Genomic DNA, 16,321 nt, shown 5'->3' with positions numbered 1-16,321 from the left:
GTTGTTTGTGAGAAAACTGGGGATATTTTATTTGAAGCCAAAAGATGCAACAATGTGTATGGATTAACTCTTGAGGATTTAAAGGAACAAAATGTAACATGCTTTACATATTTTGAATCTGAAAAATGGCTTTGGCATAGAAAGTTGGGACATGCTAGCATGTACCAAATTTCTAAGCTAGTTAAAAAGAATTTGGTTAGAGGAATTCTAAACATCAAGTTTGATAAGGATCTTACTTGTGATGCATGTCAATTGGGCAAGCAAGTAAAATCCTCTTTTAAATCAAAAGATGGAATCTCAACCAAAAGGCCATTAGAAATGTTGCATATTGATCTTTTTGGTCCTACTATAACTCAAAGTTTAGGAGGTAAACACTATGGTCTTGTAGTGGTAGATGATTACTCTAGATTTGGTTGGGTACTTTTCCTTGCTCATAAGAATGATGCATTTTATGCCTTCTCCACCCTTTGCAAGAAAATTCAAAATGAAAAGGATTTGAAAATTACCCATTTGAGAAGTGATCATGGAAGAGAATTTGAAAATCAAGATTTTGAAAAATTCTGTGATGACTTAAGGATTTCTCATAATTTTTCATGCCCTAGAACCCCCCAACAAAATGGGGTGGTTGAAAGAAGGAATCGAAGCCTTCAAGAAATGACTAGGGCTATGCTATGTGAAAATGAGATTCCTAAATTTTTATGGGCTGAAGCTGTGAACACAGCATGTTATATTTTGAATAGAACAATCATTAGAAAAAGGTTAAAGAAAACCCCTTATGAGCTATGGAAAGGAACCCCTCGAAATCTTAAGTACTTTCATGTTTTTGGATGCAAATGCTTTGTACTTAACAATAAGGAAAACCTTGGAAAATTTGATCCAAAATCCTATGAAGGAATGTTTGTTGGATATTCCACCACAAGCAAGGCCTATAGAGTTTATCTCAAGGAGCATAGGACAATAGAGGAATCCATACATGTTACTTTTTGTGATTCTAACTTAATTCCCAGTACTGTGATAGATAATGATTCAGATGGAGAAGGAGCTGGAACAAGCAAAGAAAATCCCAAATCCGTCCAAAATGAAGAATCTGTCAGTCCAGTTTTGTCTCGTCAGATTGAAGGAGACACTTCCGTTTTGTCTCCTGAGCAGGCACGAGCAACTGAAACAGTGAGACCACCAGAAGTTCATCAAAGCTCTGCACCTGTCCGAAAGCCTAGAGAATGGAAGTCTGTGTGGGGTTATCCTCATGACTTCATCATTGGTGATCCCTCTCAAGGGGTAACAACAAGATCCTCCACCGAAAGGCAAACCGAACCTAGCAACTTTGCTCTCTTGTCACAAATGGAGCCTAACAATATCAAACAAGCTCTTGAAGATCCATCATGGGTCAAGGCTATGCAAGAGGAGCTTGCTCAATTCGACAAGAATGAGGTTTGGACACTAGTACCTCACCCGGATGGTAAGAAAGTTACCGGTACTAAGTGGGTGTTTAAAAATAAACTTGATGAGGATGGACAAGTTGTTCGTAACAAGGCTAGATTAGTGGCCCAAGGTTACGATCAAGAAGAGGGTATTGATTTTGATGAGTCTTTTGCTCCGGTAGCTAGAATGGAAGCTATTAGGTTGCTTCTTGCCTATGCTGCCCATAAGGGTTTCAAAATGTTTCAAATGGATGTTAAGTGTGCCTTCCTTAATGGCTTTATTGATAGAGAAGTGTATGTGGCTCAACCCCCCGGTTTTGAACATAAAGAGTTTCCTAATCATGTTTTTAAATTAACTAAGGCTCTTTATGGTCTTAGGCAAGCTCCAAGAGCTTGGTATGAGAGGCTTAGTGCCTTCTTGTTGGAAAACCATTTTCAAAGGGGTACCACCGACACTACTTTATTTATTAAAGCATCTAATGATGATATGCTCCTTGTTCAAGTTTATGTTGATGACATTGTATTTGGATCGGCCAACATTTCCTTGTGTGAAGAGTTTGGAAAACTCATGACTAGTGAGTTTGAAATGAGTTTAATGGGAGAGCTTACTTTCTTTCTTGGCCTCCAAATTAAACAAACTCCTAGTGGTACTTTTATTTACCAAGGAAAGTATGCCAAAGAACTTATCAAAAAGTTTGGCCTAGAAAACTCCAAATCAATGGGCACTCCTATGCATCCCAATACTAAACTTGAAAAGGATGATGATGGCCAAGATGTGGATGAAACAAGGTATAGAGGAATGATAGGTTCACTTATGTACCTTACCTCCTCTAGACCGGATATAGTCCAAAGTGTGGGTGTATGTTCAAGGTTTCAATCTCATCCAAAAGAATCCCACCTTACGGCTGTTAAGCGCATCATTAGATACATTAAGGGAACTTGTAATTATGGATTATGGTATCCTAAATCTGATGACTTTTGTGCAGTAGGTTTTTGTGATGCAGATTATGCGGGAGATCGAGTGGATAGGAGGAGCACCTCCGGCATGTGTTGCTTCCTTGGAAGCTCACTCAACATGTGGTCAAGCAAGAAACAAGTCACTGTGGCTCTATCCACTGTTGAAGCCGAATATGTTTCCGCATCTGCTTGTTGCTCACAATTAATTTGGTTAAAAACACAATTGGAAGATTACAAATTAAAAATCAATAGTATACCCTTATTTTGTGATAATATGAGTGCTATAAACATTTCAAAAAATCCTGTTCTGCACTCAAGAACTAAGCACATTGAGATAAAATATCATTTCATTAGGGAACATGTGCAAAAGGGTACTATTGATATTCAATTTGTAAAATCTGAAGACCAAATTGCTGATATTTTTACAAAACCTCTCTGTGAAGACAGATTCTGTACCTTGAGAAAAAGTTTGGGAATGTTTGATTTAAGTTTCATTGAAAATCTGTGAATATGTGACTCTGTTCAGTTTTGCTCGTAGGTTTGGACGAGATGAAAAATAATGGCATAATGGAAGAGCTGTGGTCAACGGGGAGGTAACGCAGAATTCAAATTTTATGGGCCCCACCAAAATTCCATGACCCCACCATAACAGTTTTGTTAGTTATCTCTCTATGCAAATAAGAATCTTCTTCCTTGTGTCATCATATCTTCTTGGAAGTGGTTATTGTCAAATCAAATCCCTCTCTCCATCTAATCCCTTGATTTAAGGCAACAACTTTTCAGTTTTAGATTTCAAAAGTTAAAAGGGAAATCATCTTTTTGGGTAATAACCACCCCATAATGGTCATTAACCACCCACTAATGATCATTATTTCCACCATTCTCTCTCTCCAAACCTCATTTAATGCATCACCCACCTTGCTTCTCTCCCACTCAACTCAGTTATCAACCCCACCCTTTCATATTTCATTCCTCCATTACCATGAAAAAGAAAACCGCGCCAAGAAAGAGTGAAAGAATTCTTCTTTCTCGAAAACCATCAACGCCTCAAACCCACACTCATATCCACATTCATTCAACCTCATCATCTTCTCTTTCACCACCGTCCAAACAAACAACCACCATGAGAAAAAAGGTGATTGCCCACAAAAATTCAGGCCGAGGCAAGAACAAGAAACCTGTAGTTGAAGAAGAAGAGCAAGAATCTCATACTTCTCCCACTCCTTCACCTCCACCCTCATCACCGAAAAAGACTACCCCCCCCCGAAAAGGCTCACAGAAGAATCAGGGGTTTGCACTCAATGACACGACTGAACCTCCAAACTTGGAATCCATGGAATTCAGAGACAAGTATGGCAATACTCACTCTCACTTTGATCCAAGCAGATTTAACTCTTGTACCTCTTTTGAGTTTCACAAAGAGGTTATGGAGAAGCGTCATTTGTGCACAACCTATCTTGTTAGCCTCGAAAATCTCAAAAGCAACAACATTTCTTCTCTGTTTGAACTCATCAACTGGAAGCCTTTGCTCCTCATCAAGAAACCAGTCTACCCTGGTCTTGTTCGAGAGTTTTATGCCAATATGCGACTCCTTGACGGCACTCTTCATTCCTATGTCAAAAGGGTTCAAATAGCCTTTGATTCTGAGACTATTGGAGCGGCCCTGGGCTTCAAGAATGAAGGACCGCGAGCATATATGGTAGACAAATGGGATACACAAGTCGGCGTTCCACACAACACAGTTGTTCAGCACATTTGCGAAAACCTTTCTGGCTTGCATGGAACCACTCCAACACATAAAGCTCTAGGACCAGTCAATTTTCTGCTTCACCGAATCACCACCCACATTCTGACTCCTCAAAGCGGCTCACACAACCGAGTAACATTTTCTGACTGTCTCATATTATTTGCTTTGGTTACCTCTACCCCTATCTCCTTTGGTTATATTATGATTAGGCACATGTGGGATTCTGTTAGAAGCACCAGAAAGGCTAACCTGCCTTATGGTATATATGTTTTTAACTAGAATTTTTGAGTACTTTAAAGTTGATTTGTTAAATGAGAAGGTAGAAAACAATGTGTCTACAATCCGAGGAGGAGGAGCAACTAAGGAAACCAAAGGGCGAAAAACTGCTGCATCGGATAGTGACTATGAAGGCAGGCCAGAATCTTCCAAAACAATCAAGTCCATCAAACAGATTTTGGGAGAATTTTCGAACATGGCAGACATGATGTTTCGATCCCACAAAGAGGCCCGCAAGCAAGCTTATGAGAGTGAGAAAGCTTGGAAAAATTGTAAAGAAAGGGTCAATCTGATGATGGAACGTTTTAAAGAAGACTTGGGAGATGATAGTGAAGGAGACGCTGAGGAAGAAGATATTAATTTCTCTGATGATTAGTGACTGATTTTACTCTGTTTGATATTGGCTCCATTAGGCTCAATCTTTTTTGTATAAGCATGACTTGATACTCACTGCTCTAGGATAATCTCTAGGATACTGTGATATACTTTTGCTACTTTATCTTGAACATTTTGTTATGTTAATCATGTTTTGTGCAGGTGCCCCTTTGATGACAAAAGGGGGAGAAAATTTGGTTTCCAAAATTAAAATTGGAAAACAAAGAAAAACAGGGGCTGGAACAGGGATGAGAACAGGGGATGAAATTTTCAAATTGAAAATTCATGATCACCCTTGTTCAAAGAATGCATGTTGTTATTGCATTTGTTTTACTATGGTCATTGCTATTTGAACTGCATTTGGTTTTTGGTTTATCATGATTAGTTCATTTGGCATTTGGTTTATAATGATGCTGAATTTATTTTGATGCCTGGCTGTTGATTCATCATTGATAAACTTGTTGGATTGAAAATTTATTTTTGGCAGTTCCTTTAAATTGTGTAAAATATAAAAATTGCCTTGTCTTGTTCTTCAAATATTTTTCATCATGTTGTTTTGCTCTGATATCCTAAACAGGAAAATATTTGAAAAATGTTTGGATACTTTTTGTTGTATGAAAAAAAGTTTGAGCAGATAATCAATTTATTGATAACAAATGAGTTTTGATTATCATCACACTCTGCTCATAAATCAAGCATTCAACATTTCAAAATAAATATGTTGAATAACATTATTACTTGAAGCTTGATTAAATTGTTACAGGTTAGTGCTTCCCTTGATAAAAATGGCAAATATTGAGGGGGAGCCATGTGACAATTTGAAAGGGGGAGAAATTCAAATTCAAAGGGAGTATACTTTACTCAATCTTTAAATTTCTTTCCATTTCAATTTTAATAATGTTTGTCATCAAGGGGGAGATTGATGAGTTTGGAAAACTCTAATTTAGTTTTGATGATGAACAAACATTATTGAAATAATTAATTACAAAATTATTAAGTTGATTTTCAGTTAACATATGTTAATTAATAATTTTGTGTTGCAGGTTTTATAATTGGGCCAAAATAAAAAAAAGAAAGATCTCAAGCCCAATAAAATAAATTTCAGCCCCATGTAATTCTTGTTGTGAGATTTTTTGGCTGAAACGGTTTTATCAGTTGGGCCAGAAAATCTTGTTTCTATAAGCCCAAAGAAAGCCTTCATATGTGTTCATTGCTTGATCCCAATTCCATCAGGAAAGCAAATGTTAATGGGCCAGTTTTAATTTCAATGTTACAAGCCCAAATTCTATTAGTGATAAATGGTTCCAACCTTGGTTCGAAACCAAAGAAAAATGAAAGCAAAGTGCTTCCAACGGAACCAAGCCTTTAACCATGTGATGGATTTCAAAATCTATTACATTGTTAATTAATGCATGGGGAATATGAGAGAAAAAAAATTCAGCTGAATTGATTGATGGCTATTATGACAAACACGCCACTCTAAGCTAGGGAAGTAAAAGCAAGCTATTCTCAATTAATTTGTTTAACCACTTTGTATTGCTTTTCTTCAGATTCTTTTCTTTCTCTCATCTCTTTCTTGTTTCTTCTTCGGTCTTTGTCCAGTAAACCATGGACGCCGTGCTCATCAACAGAGAAAAAGAAGGAGTTGCATGCATCAAGACCATCAAGCTAATGATGGCAAGAAAATATACTAAAATAAAAATGAGCTGTGGCTGAGATATTCACCAAATATGGTTAGATTTGGTGAGGTTATCTTGAGCTTTTCATGCTCAAAATGGAAGGTGAAGATTCGGCCAGCTTGGAGGAGATTCTTGGAGAATGGCTTGTCTTTGATTCTGCTCAACCACCACAGGGAGTAGCTAGAGTGGCGAAGTGATGGTTGAGGCAGAAAGTAAAGCAGATAAAGTCATTATCATCATGAAGCATCAAGGGCCAGAAATCCATCTTGGAGAGCAAGCCAAGGATGGAGAGCTCGGATTGATGAAGAGTGATGGTCAAGAAAGAACTGGAGGTAATTGCATGTTGGGTTCTACATGGTTATCTCTTCTCTCTCTATGTGGCCGAACCGGTTTGTTGAAGGAGGAAAAAGTTAGTTCGGTTTTTTTGGCTTCAATAGTGGAGGCTTCTCTCTTCTATAATAAGAGAGAACAACCACTGTTTGGAGCAAGGAGAAAATTTGAGAGTGCAAGGCACAGAGTTCTCAGAGCTACCTGAGCTAACAGTTTTCTCTTCTCCTTCAATGTTTTCTGTTTAGTATTTTTCTGTTTAATTTTGTCATGTCTTGAGTCTCATGGAAAAAGGCAAACAATTGAGGTTTGTATGAAAAAGCCATAGAGCGAAAAAAGGCAGAGAGAGCAAAATTAAAAGAAAAAGCCATAGATGTCTTAGAGGTCCTTTGTTCATCTATGTTGTGTATCATGATTCTGTGAAAACCCCCTTGTAAGTTGGGTTAGCACTTTACAAGTTGTAATCAGATTGATTATAGTGAAATTTCATCATGTTTGTGATGGAGACTGGATGTAGGCTGCACTGCACTTAGCAGCTGAACCAGGATATATCTGGGTGCAATCTTCTTCTCCTTTCTACTTCTTTTCTGTTTTCAACTACACAGGAGCAAAAACCAGAAGTTTCTCGTGCCAAGTGACGAGACAAAAAGAAAAGTCTCGTGGCTAGGGACGAGACAAAACAAAAAGTCTCGTGTGTAGTGAAGAGATAAAAAGAGTAAAAGTCTCCAGAATTAGTCTGACAAGTCAGCAAGTGTTATCAAGCAAAAAGGGGGCTAAGATTCAACCCCCCCTTCTCTTAGCCACTGAAACCATCAACTACCTTCTTCTTTGGAGTAACTACCTTCTTTTTACGCTTCACACATATTTTTCTCTTGCCAACTGTAACCCCACCATTGCTGTCAGTTTCAGTACTATCACTCTTAATTCTAGCTGGTGGAGGTTTATACGACACGTCTTCTGTATTCTCGTATCCGTCATCAGATGAAGAGGATGCATTCAGTTCCTCTGCAGTTTCATCCACCTCCCTTGTAGTATCTCTGTCCTGGGCAGCATCGTCAACAACCTCCGGATCATCAACAGGATAGTCAAAGTATATATGGAACTCACCTAGCCCTAGGTTCTTCATTAAGTTCTCTTGCATTACGTTGATCCCTGCATCCCCAGTCAATATGTTCATTCCGAATTCAATGTCAATGCTTGTTGGATCATACCAGTATACTGCCTTGTATGACTGGTATCCCAAGCCCTTAAATAATGTCATAAGGTCTCTGAAATTAACAAAGTCTAGGTCCATCTTAGGGAACCTCTCTTTCTTTCCATTTTGATAAACCAGGTTTCCATCAATTGCTCTGACAAAGGTCCCTCTATGGTGAAAGACCAGCACCACAAACACGTCAACCATCTGAAATTAACCCGTGCACAACTAGGATTAAAATAAAAAACACATAAACACGAAATATGAACGAAACCACATTACCCTAACACAATCCCTCCCCCTAATCCTACACAGGACGTTGTACACCCCTCTTTCATATTCTATCTTACACTGTAAACATGCACACACATTGCCTTCCTAGCTAAGCATCGCAATCTTATCCTCTGACGAAGACAGCAACCACGACCTCAGCGCAAGCTTCTTTTCAGCTTCTGGCACCAACTTCAACCCCACACCTATTGCTGTTCTACGTGTTGTATTTTTTGGAGGGAAAAACAGAGACGAAGGAGTTTGATCGTCTTTGACTTAGGGTTTTCAATAATTCTCTCACTCAAGTATGGGTCTTCTGGGTATTGTGTACGGGGATTCAACTGTGTTTGGAGGGGAGATAACGAAACGGCGTCATTTTCGTCTCTGGGGACTTATATGTCCTGTTTCCAAAAGCTCACTGCCACGTAGATTCTGTAACGGCCAAGTTAGCGCCACTTCTGCCAAGTCAGAATTTTCCGTCCAGTCCAACTGTCTGAATTTAACGGAAGGATTAAAATGTCCACATTTTACAGAAATGAGGGACTTAAATATATTTTTCCTTCTTTAAAAACGAAAATTTCCAAAAAAAAATGTAAGTTTTCTCTCGTTTTGATCTTTTAAAAATCATTTTGTCTGTACTTAAATTTTGTTTTATGATTTACCTTACAATAAATATAAGTTTTACTCAAAATGAAAATTATCTTAATTAACTATAATAAAATAACAAAATGTTAAATTTAAACATAAGTGCATGAAAAAATGAAACCACAAACATCTTTTGGCTTTTTTTTAATGGATTTTCATTACGTGTTATGCGTTGTTATGAATTATTGGGATATATATTGTATTGACATGGAGTTAATTTTTTTAAAAAAATAATAATACATAAATTGGAGAATAGGTATCGTGAGAAAGAGAAAACTTAATCTCTTATTTGTGCTCAAACTTAATTGATGAATAAATTAAATCCTAAATATTATGTGTGCGAATTTTTTTTTGTCAAATGTATAGCAAATCAGAAAATAGATTTTGTAGTTAAAAAATAAATATTTTAAAAACTCAAATTGGTGAATTAGAATTGAGAATTTAAAAAATTTAGCCTCCAATTTATATCATACTAAATAAGATTATTCTATTTATTAACAGTTGTTATCTTCCATATCTCGAATAACACTCAAAATTTAAATAATAATAGCGAATACATTAATTTTTTCAATATGAAAAATAAAAAGTGACATCTTTTCCCCTTTGTTTCAATTTTGTCTGACCAACCCACTCTTAATTTGAATGATTTATTTTTCACTTGTTGGAAAGTAGGTTTCTTAAACTTTAATCGGCGGTAAACGTAGGTCAAAGTCTAAGTGAGGCACTTGTGAAGTGATGGGACGAATCTTTAACATACCAAACCAAGGTGTGAACTTTAATTTACTGTCCATGTCCGTATAGTACTATACCTAGATTATATATTGATAGACAGATGCAAATTAAATTAAAGTCGAGACTACTATCTGTTCCAAATCACCATCATAAACTCTAGCCATTATTATATGTGCCTGTATTTTACGAACTTGTCTCACCTTTCTACTACTACTATCATTTTCTTTTCATTCAATTTTCTTCCTACAATAATAAGTTCCATGCCTTTGTGGAATTTACTCCAATATGTAGAGTAGAATTTATTCTATCTCCACTATTATTGATTGGCACCTTAACTTCTATTTATTTATTTATAAGTGAGCCACATCTATTTATTCTTACTATTAAGAATATTAATAAAAATATTGTATTTATATATACACTAAAAATAAATTGTCAAATGACTTATTATATATTTATATATAAATACATAAATTATTTTTTATGTTTTATATTTTAAAAAAAAGTCTAGGGGCCAGTAACTTTTGTATTTTCTGGCCAGCACTTAACCATCAAAACAAAAGTGATAGATCTCCCACAATTAGATACTATTAGATGTAATCTCACACCATTAAAAACATTATTGATGGCCAATTGATGATTACAAAACACAAAAATTGCTGGTCCCCTAGTATTTCTCATATTTTAATATATATTTTATACAAATATTCTATTGGCTCCTCATACTTTTCCATAATTTATTTATTGTTTAATTTTTTAAAATTATAAATTTAATTTTAATATTTAAAATAAATTTACACGTTAATTATACAACAAAAATATAAATTGATTGTGTATGGATAATTATAAAATTATTCAAAATATGAGAAAAAAAAAGTAAATTTTTTTATAGGTATTAGACAAAAAAGATAAAATTCAAAAAGAACATTCACATGAGTTGAATTTCTCTTTAAATGAAAATTAAATTAATAAAAATAGATTAATTAAATTTAAAATATAAATAATGTCATCTAATTAAAAATAAACTATTTTTTTATTAATATTACATGTCATAAACACTCTTTTATTTAGATATATACACTACTTTAACATAAACATTCAGAATAATGTTAGAATTACTATTTTAACTTGTGGATGTCAATTTTTTTTTCTATACTCATTTTTAACTAAAGAAACTTAAAATAATGGGAGAATAATAAAAAAAAATATCTTTTGTCAATGACCTCGTTTAAGACTTATCTTGAGTGAAGAGAAATATACTGAATATAATATTATAATAATTGGTTAATAGATACTGTCCTTTTAAAATGACTTCAAACCATAAAACAGCTTCCCTCAAATTTTTTTTTTTCAAAAAGCTTTGTTTAAAAACTTTATGAAATTATCTTATTCATTTGTTATTTTTAGTTCTTCTCATTGTTTTTTATTTTTTTTAGTTAGATACAATAAAATTTAAAAAGTTATCCTTTGAGTGTTTTATTGGAACATCTAACAACAAAGTCTATTTAAGTTTATTTCACTTTAAAAGAATTTATTTATTTATTTATTTTTTTATATTAATAGATGTCTTAACACTTTTCTACTATTATCTTATATTTTTAGTTCTTGTAATACTTATTTACTATTAATTAATAAAAGTTTTTTTCTTACAAATTTATCGGTTATTAATCTCTTATTTTAATATTTTATTTAATTTTGTCGAAATTATACCTGAATCACACTTGCATCCGATTACTTAATATCATATCATTAAAAATAATCATATTTTATATTAATTGTGTAAATAATTACTAAAAAAATAGATGTGATTAAACGATCATATAATAGTATACTAAAATTAAGTTCATGAATAATATAGTTAATATTAATATTTATTAAGTAAAATCATTTTTGGTTTAATTATTTTATTAATCCATATAGTTTCACGAAATTTTTAATTAGGTTTTTTTACATTTTTTTTTAATTGAGTCTTTACATTCAATTTTTTTAATTAGGTTCCTACACTTTTTTTTCTTTTTATTTGTGTTCCTGTACCAAATTTTCTTTTTTAGTTGGATCTCTATAAAATTAAGTTAATTACTGTTAAAAGGAACCTAATTGAAAAAAATTGGTACAAAAACTCAATTAAAAGAAAAAAAATATAAAGATCTAATTAAAAATTTTGCGAAACTATAAGACCAACATAGTAATTAAACCTTTATTTTTTAAGGAGTGTATAGTATGTTTTTGGATATTATATATAAAGTAGTAGAGTAGTAGAGTCTATATAGTAGAATATAATTGTTGAAGGGGATGAACAATATAGAGGAAATTAAAGGCATCTAATATGGAAGGGCAAGAAGCATTGAAGGGTACTAGTAGTTTTTCTTCAAAGTGTTCAGACTGTGGGAACCAAGCAAAGAAAGATTGCTCATACACAAGGTGCAGAACTTGCTGCAAGAACAAAGGATTTCACTGCCCAACCCATGTTAGAAGCACTTGGATCCCTGTCGATAGAAGACGCCATAAATCATCCTCATCATCATCACTAGTACTCATGGATCATCATCACTCTTCTCTCACTACAAATCTACACTTCCTTCATCATCAACATATCCCTAAAAGGCACAAGCACATCCCATATTCATCATCAGGTAACACATACATACATACATACATACATACATACAACTCATTTTATTAGCAATGTTATATTATATGTCAACCTTTATTTGTTATTGTTGTAATAAAATTATTTTTTTCACAAATTTAAACTCACCCGAAAATTTTTTGGATTTGCATGAAATTTATATAAATTTTTTATTTTATTTGGTTTATACTTAAACTTTTTCTTTATAATTAATAAACATCGAATTTTAATTTTTTGTCATCAAAATTATGATATTATATCACGAGGTTATTTCTGTTTGTATATATTTTTAATCAATTATATTAGATATATATTAAATCAGTCATCAAAATTAGTTATACATACCGTAAAATATATATTAAAAATAAGTTAAACTATACATATTTATATTTTTATATGATAACTGACTTGGTAAATGATTTTTTTACGTGCATATAACAATTTTGATTTCCTACTATTGTCATATATACTAATTCATCAAAGTTTAATTAAGAACATTATTTATATGATGAATATTATTGGACTGTTCATATATGATGTATAGAGGAGTTTCCAGCAAGTATGAGTTCGGTGGCAATATTCAGGTGCGTTAGGGTGCGTTCCATGGATGAAAGTGTTAATGAAATTGCGTACCAAACATCTGTCAACATTGGAGGACATGTTTTCAGTGGTCTTCTTTATGATCAAGGCCCTCATCAACCACCACCATCAACCTCCATACACCCTCACCTACACAGTAATACTAATAATCTCAATCTTATGATGATGAGTAATAGTAGTAATAATGTTCCAACCATTATTGATGCTCCTCCTCTTCCTCATGATCAACCTTTTCTATCATCTAATTCTTCTACTTCTTTTGTTAGGCCTCCTGCTATGCCATATTATTTTTCACACCCTCCTAAACCTTGATTAAATTTAATTTGTTTCTTAATTATTATTATATCTTGCTCATCATATGAAAAACGTGACTATAGGAACTTAGATGATTGTGATGATGCTCAAAAAGGATTACCATGGAACTCTAATTCAGCTACAATCCAGCTAATTAATTAAGCTACCTTCATCTCATGTATATTATTATCGTTAGAACTTCTAGAAGTAGCTAGCAAGATGAAAGGGATTAAGCTAAGGGACAAAGTCATTAATAAATAAATGAGAACCTATGAAGGAGTTATTAATTATTATTGTTGTTGTTGTTAATTTAGTTGAAACTTGGAGACTCGGTCAACTTATATATATACATTATATATTCATTTGTTACACATGTACCTACGTGATTTGATACACTATAGTACTACTGTAGGATGATGTAGCATAATGTATACATGCCCATGCCCCTATAATAAGTAGGTTTTGTTTTTCCTCTCTTTGTTTTGTCTTGTTGCTCTATTTGTTTTTATGATACGCTTTATATAATCTTTTAATCTTTAGTGTTAATGATAATGTTCCTACTTCGTGTCGTGCCATTCTGCTACTACATGTACTTTGCCAACTTTAAGCAATATATATATATGTCGGGAAAATAATCACCGAAGATGTGTGAAATGAACACACGATTCGGACGGTGCCATGTTTATAGAATATAGACTATAATATAGGGTGCATCAAACCCAAAGTCTCTAGATAGGAACAACGATTTAATTAGTAGCATACATGATATTAGTAGTTAGTACATAACATAACTAGTAGAGAGGAAGAGAGATTAATTATGCTGTTTGGTGGCAACATTAAAAGGATGCACTTTTGCTTGTTTAATTTCAAATGATGGTAGAGATACATTCACTGATCACCAAATACTCCATGTCTCCACAAGCAGCTTATGTATTTTTTCAATTAAGCACAAAATCATATGCCATAATATATTATTTTCAACAGTGTTTTGTATAAAATAATTTAACCATCAAATTAATTATTATATATTTATGTATGTTTATATATATATATATATATATTATTTTATATATTTTTAATATATATTTTATAAAAAAATGTTAGAAATTATTAAAATTTATTATTTTTAATTATTAATTAACCATTAATATTTAAAAGTATGAGATAAAGTATGTTATTAGATTATTAAATTAAAAGAATTATACTAAAAAATTTGAGTTAATAATCAAATAATAATAAAAAATAATAAATTTCAATAACTCCTAGTATTTATCTTTTATAAAATAAATAATGTTTTATAGACATATAATATGATTATATTTTTTTTCCATATGGTAATTTCCTTCCCTATTATCAACCGAAGAGGCTATTTGTTTTTACCATACTTATATTTTCTGATCTCTTGGCATTTTTTAAAGTAGAATTTAAGTAGTTTTTCTCTAAGACTATATACAACGTAGATTTACCATCACTACAATAATATTTTCTTTTTCTTTTTTTTTGTCCTTAAGACAGAAGTATATAATAATGAGTAGCCGTGTGTGGCTGTGTGCACATTGTTTTGAAAAGAAAAATATTTGGGGACTAACAGTCTAACACTATTTTATTAATATTAACTAATATTTTAGATTAATTTTATTTTTATACTATTAGGATTTAAACTTTAAAATTTAATTTAAAAATATTTTTTTGTTGGTTAAACATTGGTAAAAATAAAAAATTTTATTGGTAGTATAGCATTATTATTTTTTAAAAAATATCTTTTACTTGTTTTTTTATTTTTTCCTTGAGCCCTTCGTAAAATGATTTATGAGATCAGTATTGTATGTCATTGTTTTTTCTTTTACATTAAAAAAAATCTAATTAAAGACAAAAAGAAAAAAAAGGGGGGGGGGTTGATGATGAACACCCATAGCGTATGTTATATTATTACTTTTATTAGCATCTAGATTATAGCCAAACAGATTACATAGACGAAGGAATTAAGGACTTTAGGGTTAATCACATGCATCACATACAATGTAACCCTAATAAATATACAACATGATGCGTTTTTATTTATTTATTTACTTGAGTTCATTTTTTTATACGAATGTTGTACAAAAGATAATATGAAAGGGCATTAGGCATCTTGTGCAATTTATTTTTGGAGTTAGCTTTTACACTTATAACAAAGTGGTAGATACTGTGAACCCAGTGCGCTACAAACTTTTATGGAAAAGAAGCAGTACACACTCACACTAGCTATAAGGAATTCATTGATACTCTAAACCTTTATATAAACTTGATTGATATGGAACAACAACTTACCAAACTAATAGTGGATTCTCTCCCACAATGGGCTTTATATGTGACTTGCTAATTCTAGCCATGTTATAATTCTATTTTCTGTAATTTATGATTAAACAAATTCAGATGGTGAACGTTACTACCATGAACATGCAATGAATTTAATATTTTATTTTAACTGTAATGATAGAAAGACAAAAAAAAAGATAGAACTTATTTTATTTAATATTTATTAACTAGAATTCATTCAAATAATTATTCCATATAAAAAAACACATCTAGAATTGAAAAGAAAAGTAAGAAAAATTGAAAAAAGGGTGAAACATAATTAAAAGATAGATTATTAGATTAAATAATTGAAGAAGAGGTTATGCATTTCTGTTAGTAAAAATATAAACGAAAATGAGATAGGAGAAGATAAGTTATTAATGGTGGAAGTTTTTTTATATTTAAAATAATTGACGGATATACAAAAGAATTTTATCATTAAGCACAATATTAAAACTTAAATTTAGACACTAAAACTCCATGTATTAGTATTCTATATTGGTATAGATAGATAGACCATGATTTATATGATTTAAGTTAGCTACACTTCAAACGCCCTCAATTATGTGTACTCTTATTAATTATTGGATTCTTCCTTGTCTCTATAATATAGTGTTTGAATTAAAGTAGCATATAGCGGCGAGTAAACTATACTTTGATGCTTTACTTAATGTAATTAACCGTCCACTAGATGCTTCTAATCTAATCACAACAAATATAATATCATGTTAAATGTCATTATCATCAGAAAGAAGCTTAAAGCCGTAAACTAAAGTGTTTTACAAAATCGATGAACATTACTTTAATTTTGTGTCACTTAAAAGGAACGATGGGTTT

At 32.3% G+C, this 16,321-nt stretch overlaps 1 protein-coding gene across 1 annotated transcript; it reads left to right on the top strand.

Annotated features, from left to right (window-relative positions):
* Positions 1 to 11,935: 11,935 nt before the first annotated feature.
* Positions 11,936 to 13,468, top strand: LOC130965669 (protein SHI RELATED SEQUENCE 3). Its single transcript, XM_057890430.1, has 2 exons — positions 11,936 to 12,257; positions 12,798 to 13,468. Exons 1-2 carry the CDS (start codon positions 11,951 to 11,953, stop codon positions 13,163 to 13,165), a joined length of 675 nt encoding a protein of 224 aa, XP_057746413.1. The 5' UTR covers positions 11,936 to 11,950; the 3' UTR covers positions 13,166 to 13,468.
* Positions 13,469 to 16,321: the final 2,853 nt, after the last annotated feature.

The sequence above is a fragment of the Arachis stenosperma genome, chromosome 3 (assembly GCF_014773155.1).
Source record: "Arachis stenosperma cultivar V10309 chromosome 3, arast.V10309.gnm1.PFL2, whole genome shotgun sequence".
Classification (NCBI taxonomy): Eukaryota; Viridiplantae; Streptophyta; class Magnoliopsida; order Fabales; family Fabaceae; genus Arachis; species Arachis stenosperma.
Note: the sequence above shows the minus strand (reverse complement) of the source record. Positions and strands in the feature narration are given on the sequence as shown.

What these genes read in the sequence shown, in the direction of transcription:
- LOC130965669 (XM_057890430.1), top strand. Translation starts at nt 11,951, where the DNA reads ATGGAAGGGCAAGAAGCATTGAAGGGTACTAGTAGTTTTTCTTCAAAG. An exon ending in CATCCCATATTCATCATCAG is followed by an intron (nt 12,258 to 12,797) that starts GTAACACATACA and finishes TATGATGTATAG; the next exon opens with AGGAGTTTCCAGCAAGTATG.